Source organism: Gloeophyllum trabeum (genome assembly GCF_000344685.1).
Source record: "Gloeophyllum trabeum ATCC 11539 unplaced genomic scaffold GLOTRscaffold_00006, whole genome shotgun sequence".
Lineage (NCBI taxonomy): Eukaryota > Fungi > Basidiomycota > Agaricomycetes > Gloeophyllales > Gloeophyllaceae > Gloeophyllum > Gloeophyllum trabeum.
This window is the reverse complement of record NW_006920415.1, coordinates 355329-361328: the sequence shown is the minus strand read 5'-3', so window position 1 is coordinate 361328 and position 6000 is coordinate 355329. Positions and strand designations below refer to the sequence as shown.

The window sequence follows — 6000 nt, the reverse complement described above, 5'->3', positions numbered from 1 at the left end:
TATGCCAATCGACTCCTTTCAACGAGCTGAGTCTGATTCCGGCTTAAATCTAATAATTGGACCAGCCGGTATGCCATAATAGCTCTCATAAGTGTGGGCCAAATATGGCAATCAAGGTAACATGTGCCATAAATTTGAACTTCCTTGCCAGTGGGCGGCCTCAGAAGGAGGTCCGAAGTCTTTGAAAGCCTAGATGCAGCTCCATGCAAGGGTTTACAGGTCCCCAAATGCTCCGGGCGTGACCTGGGAGGTCCGGTGACCGTGTAGAATGTCGTTGAAATGGCCCAAAATTTTGGCCATATCAAAAAGTCGTGGGAAAAATAAGGGGACCTCATTTTTGGACGTTTCCAGCCTCCCTGAGTCCAAATCTGAAGTCGGTTTCCCGCCAAAAAATCTCGTTCGGTCAGAAATCAATTTGTTGCCTTTGGTTGTCCGGGACTGTATGTACTTTCAGCCGGCAACTCCCGGCCCGAAGCATTTGGTTCCGCATTTCGGACTTTATCTGCGAATCCTACCTGACACTTCGCTGATGCCCGCTTCGCAGACACGCACCGTTCTATTACTAGAATCTGTTCTGATTCATGATGCACCGCTGTCTCGAGAGCGTCGCTCGCGCAAGACACCATGCCGTTCTGGAGTAAAGAGTCGTGGAACGCGAGCGGGAAGGTAACGGGGACCGTGCTGGTGCCGAATGCGCTCTGGCTGAACTAACATTACTCTATAGCATTGCTACGTGACGGGGGGCAGCTCGGGGCTCGGTCTCGCCCTAGCGACTACCTTAGCGGCCCGAGGTGCCCATGTCTCTATAGTGGCCCGGGGGCAACAGAGGCTCGACGATGCTATGAAACAGATCGAGGTGCGTCCTAAGCGCGTTGTTCGCTTGGATATTTGAGACTGAGCTAGCGTTACCAGGCAAAACGCCAGAGCCCAGACCAGATATTCCGCTCGTTCTCAGCAGACTTGCGCGGGGCCGCCGGGGCCAACGCAGCGCTGGACGCGATCACTGAGGTGCACGACGGGCGGACGCCCGACGCGATCTTCCTCTGCGCTGGCGTCGCTACTCCGCGGTTCTTCGTAGAGTCGACCGAGCAGGACCTTGCTTCTGGCATGGATCTCGGCTACTGGACAGAGGCATGGACAGCCTGGGTACGTGCTGTCTCATCGCATGGCGAAACCAGTGCCAACTCGCCTCGCAGGCTGTCACCAAGCGAATGGTGGAACAGGGCCGGAAAGGCAAGATCGTGTTCGTCGCGTCAACCCTCGGGTACATGTCATTCGTCGGCTGGTCCTCCTACTCGCCGGCTCGGCACGCCGTGCGTGGTACGTACACCTCCTTCGTCCCTCACAGGTTCATAGAGTCGACTCATCACCCTCAACCGGATCAGGCCTCGCCGACACCCTGCGCAGCGAGCTCCTGCTCTACGACATCGACGTGCACCTCTTCTGCCCGAACACGATGCACACTCCCGGCTACGTCGAGGAGAACAGAACAAAACCCCAGATCACCAGCCTCATCGAGGAGGGGGACTCGCCGGTCAGCCCTGAGCAGGCGGCGACGGCGCTCTTGAAAGGCATATAACCAAATCTACTTGCATACCATACTCCGCTCTGATTCGAAGTTATTCCGTTCTTCGCACGCACACACACACACACACACACATGCAATGTACAATTGACAGGCGTCGCCGACGGACACACGCACATCTCAGGGGACATGGTCACGGAGCTGTTCCGCGCGGCGACGCGCGGATCGGCGCCGTACCACAATTTCGTGTACGACTGCATCTTGGACACGGCTGCTTTTGTACGTTGTCATTCTTATCCTGGCCTGGGACTGGGACGGGGACTGCGCGTTGCTAAACGGGACTCGACGCAGATCGCGACGCCCATCTGGCGTTCGATGACGGACTCCAGGGTCAGGGCGCACAAGCCCGAGCATGCGCGGTACCTGAGGGAACGCGGGCTACAAAAATAGCCTGGACTCCTTGTTCTCGTTTTTGGGTTGGTGTTCTGTGCGGGATATGCTGTATCATGGATAAACATTCGGTGTGCGAGCCTGTGTCTATTTCTGTAAGGCACGCCGTGGGTCTCTGACGGGTATTCTCATCCAGGGCGACAGACAAGAGGGCATGTCGTGAGGCTCTGCCATACCTTGTCGATGGCCGTTCGAGACTTCGGTGGACCATGTCAGTCCTGGTCCTCGGAGAAATCTTGTAAGGCACTGTTCCGGAACTCCTCAATCCTAGTAGTACTATATCAGAATGTCGGCAAGATTCGTCGCTCAGCCGGAGCCGTCTGTCCAGTCGTCTATGGTGTTGCCTCCAACGGCGCCAGTGGACCGAGAGTGATAAGGTTAGGGTTTACCATAGATAGCACGAAACACCACGGCCATGTTCTCCTTTTAACGCGGCCCACAGAGCGATGAGGAGGCTGTATGCGTTTTTCTCCCGCTGCCACCTGTCTGATGGCTCTCTCGCGATAGAAATGACACTTCATGATGTCGAGGTCGATGAAGATTTCATTGAATGTCTGTATAATAAGGACGCTGACCAGGGGCGTCATGGGCGGTATGAAATCTTCGACGTCTTGACATAGCCATGGCAGTTCATGATTTTGGGACTTGGATCCATTAGTATTGGGCAGCGCTTCATCTCCGATTGTCCTCCGTACCCTTGAGCGCGCTCGGAGGTGATGATCAGAACGAATACAAGGTGAGTTTCCTGATATCGAGACCCTTTAATACTGTAGGAGCGAGAACATACTCGCGCCGTTTGCCGACTGGAGGCCCTCCGTTCATTGTGATCGTCCGCTGTGCTTTGCGCTGTATATGTTCTCCCCGAACGCTTTGTCTTGCACGCCATATCCTTGGCCCGTGCTTCCCCATTTCATCTGCTGCCTCGAGCCTTCGTAAATGCCCACCCGGTCTGGAATGTACCAAGACTCAGGCAAGTCATTGCCTTCTGGCATCTCATCTGTGCTGCTATCAAGCTACATGGATGCATTACAGCGCTCATGCAGTTAGCTGTTGTTATCACTGCTCATGACATGTAATGGTGCTGGTCACTGGTATAGAGATTTGTTGATGACTGCAAGAACTCATGTCTGGTTGAGAGAGAGAGATAGTAGCTGAACGTGCCTGCTTGAACAGTGTTCATGCATGCACTGTCCAGTGGCCGTCTCCGACTCTCTCGCCCAGCCCTGAGCAGTTTTATACCCTTCAAAAGTCTATGAGGTATGATATGGCGGGAAAAGCAAGAATGCTTCCTTGGTCCCGATATAAGAGCGATGTAACTGTCATGCATGTACTTGCTGGGGACGCACATCTTTGCTCTGCTATGTATCTACATTTCAGGGCAATCTGGGCTACAATATTCCGGCTGCCTCGCTATCGTAGCCCTCCAAGTTCGGGCTGAGTCTCACTTGCCATAACAATAACGATTCTCCCAAGATCCTCCGGAGACATTACTCTACAGTGAAATGGTACATATCGAAGTACAATGAAGTCCGTGGCTAGATCCGTATGTCATTCCGCCCTGCGATCGATACAACTGCTCAAATCGCTGAGCGGCACCGAGTCAGTCGCACCTCTCGACTCCATGTCTCCATTCTGCCCTTTGCGGCTCCAAAATCTCAAAGAGGGCAAAGACGTGCGCGCGGTGGTGATAACCTCTTTGCGTGCGGCCTTGCGGATGTTGAGAACGACTCTGCAGCATACGATGCTGTGCAGAACGCGGGTGAGCCTGGTATTATCACGTTTCATTCTCGCTTGTCAGCGATCGGGGTGGATGGAAGAGAAAATGGGGCACGCACGTATCGAGGAGGTCAAGATATTCAGGCTAATGAAATTATTGTTAATCGTCAATACGTAGGAAGAACCGAGAGGACACCTTACTGGTACTATGGTGAAATTGATGATATTCCCGATGGAGAGGACTGCAGGTCTGTGTGATCCACCATGTACATACAGCAATTTCTTTGAAGACGTACCAAGTAGACAGCAGAATGTAACTGCGCCTGGATCGGGGATTGGGAGGTCCGTTAAGGAGACACGAAGATATTTTAAACCCTGACCGAGACACGCACCGTCCCGATACAGCGTCTGGATGAGTGGTGTCCGAGATGCGCGCACTGTGAACATGGTCAGGCGACGTGCCGCGCGCAACAATAAGCAGAAATTCACAGTGGTTCAGAGCCTTGTACGCCGTCATGCTGACAATCACTGAAAGAGGTTCAAGCTGAAAGGGCAGAAGGAAAATGATAGTCGGACGTACCTAGTTCCCATACAACTAGGATGACAAAGTTCACGAACACGATAGAGCTCCCGCGAACCATGTTACACCCAGGAAGGGGTGGGGACTGCGGGCCGACTGGTCGGTTGTGGTTTAAGATGTATCCTGCTCAGGTCAAATGGAAGCCGACGTACATGCCAAGGACGAGAGAAAGAAGTACATGACCACGGAACCGAGTATACAATTCAACTGTATTCAGGAATCAGTCGCGGAATTCGTACTCGGACAGGGTCTTCGGACGTACCACCGACAAGGTCACCAAAGCAATGAAGACGCGGCGGCTATGACCGTACAGGGCAATCGTCCGGGCGACCAGAATATCTGAGTACGAACACAAACTAGTCCGTCATCTGACTACTGTCTTCACATACAGAAATCTTACTCTCTGCAACGACGATGCCAATAAAGGTCGACGCTGAGGGAATGGATATCCCAACTTTCAGTATCCCCGATAGCCGCTTTATGGGAGAGACCCCTACACGACGAGACTCGGTAGTTCAAAAGACACGTCTAAGACACTGCTATCAGCGAAGGCTGAATCAGGCGAAACACGGTACTCACTTGTGGAGTTATATGTAGTTGAAGATAGTCTAAAGGGAGTTTGAAACAACGGAGAGAGAGACAGAACGCGAGGCTCACATATGACGTTCAATGGCGTGTCGATGAAGGGCCCATAACGGCTCAGTATGTAGAGGTACTTCATGATGGTGCGCTTGGATGGCCATACGAGTTCCACCTAATTTACTGGTCAACGGAAGACAAAATTAATAGCGGAGGGAATTGGGGTTGACCTCGTCACCAATGACAGAGAACCATTCCGCAACCTGTGACTCGTCAGTTAAGACGGGATCTGTGTATGTGACGGTACCGAGAGACTCACTAGGAGCGACATGCTAGCAACTGAGCACTAGTCAGATGCGGAAGACCCTTAAAATTGCCAGCGAAGCTTGCCTTGTACATACTGTTAAGGGGGGCATAATACACTTGAGAGAGAGATGCGGAACGCAGAAGCACCACTTACTCGGACGACTTGTAGGCGAGCAGCGGATACAGCGAGTGCAGTTCCATCGCTTAACGACATCGATGGCATCGAGGTAGAAACTCCTGAACGGTTCTCGCCTTTGTACCCAACCATGCGGGTCAGTCCGAGAATTCTTTACGCGTTGGGTATGCCTCTGCACCGATCAAGAGGTGCAGCGCTTAGTGCTTCATGGAAATGGAAGCGACAGTTCAAGAGCCAATTTGATAAAATACCTGTGCACTTGTCAGCGTCTACGGAGTTCCTCCAGAAGCCTTCACGCATATGTCGCCACATATACATAGGCCATATGCCATAAGTGCGGAGTGCACTGATGTCCCAGTGTCGGGCATGATCTGCGTTGTTTCTCATCAAGCGCGGGAGGCCCATAAACCAAATCCTAGCGGAAATGGTGACTTCTGCCTTGATCATGATCGAACTGGCCTCACTACCAAACTACGACAGGGATCACATCTTGGCCGATGTCGCTAGTATCCATGGATTATAGTGTCCTGAACAATATTGGAAGTGGCATATCCAGCAGAACATAGGATCTTACCGGAGGCTAACCAAAGCTGGAAGTGCTCGCGAGCTTCAGGTTAGTTCAACCCCGTTTCTGTTACAGTTTCAATTGTAACAGAATCGTGGCGTTGTTTACCGGTGCATCTGGATCCGGCATACCCCGGTACAGCA

At 52.5% G+C, this 6000-nt stretch overlaps 2 protein-coding genes across 2 annotated transcripts; one reads left to right on the top strand and one right to left on the bottom strand.

The window, feature by feature from the left end:
* Positions 1-624: 624 nt before the first annotated feature.
* Positions 625-2303, top strand: GLOTRDRAFT_138467 (oxidoreductase; the record flags this gene model as incomplete). The annotated part of the gene is made up of 8 exons (XM_007867477.1): positions 625-666; positions 725-856; positions 913-1146; positions 1197-1320; positions 1386-1571; positions 1680-1804; positions 1877-2048; positions 2112-2303. The coding sequence occupies 7 exons, from the start codon at positions 625-627 to the stop codon at positions 1973-1975; spliced, it is 942 nt and encodes a 313-aa protein (XP_007865668.1). The 3' UTR covers positions 1976-2048; positions 2112-2303.
* Positions 2304-3523: 1220 nt separating this feature from the next.
* GLOTRDRAFT_128814 (uncharacterized protein) lies at positions 3524-5181 on the bottom strand (the record flags this gene model as incomplete). The annotated part of the gene is made up of 14 exons (XM_007867476.1): positions 3524-3740; positions 3811-3836; positions 3893-3933; positions 3988-4128; positions 4181-4219; positions 4272-4367; positions 4424-4478; positions 4534-4610; positions 4672-4704; positions 4769-4799; positions 4851-4879; positions 4929-5025; positions 5081-5113; positions 5170-5181. The coding sequence occupies 14 exons, from the start codon at positions 5179-5181 to the stop codon at positions 3524-3526; spliced, it is 927 nt and encodes a 308-aa protein (XP_007865667.1).
* Positions 5182-6000: the final 819 nt, after the last annotated feature.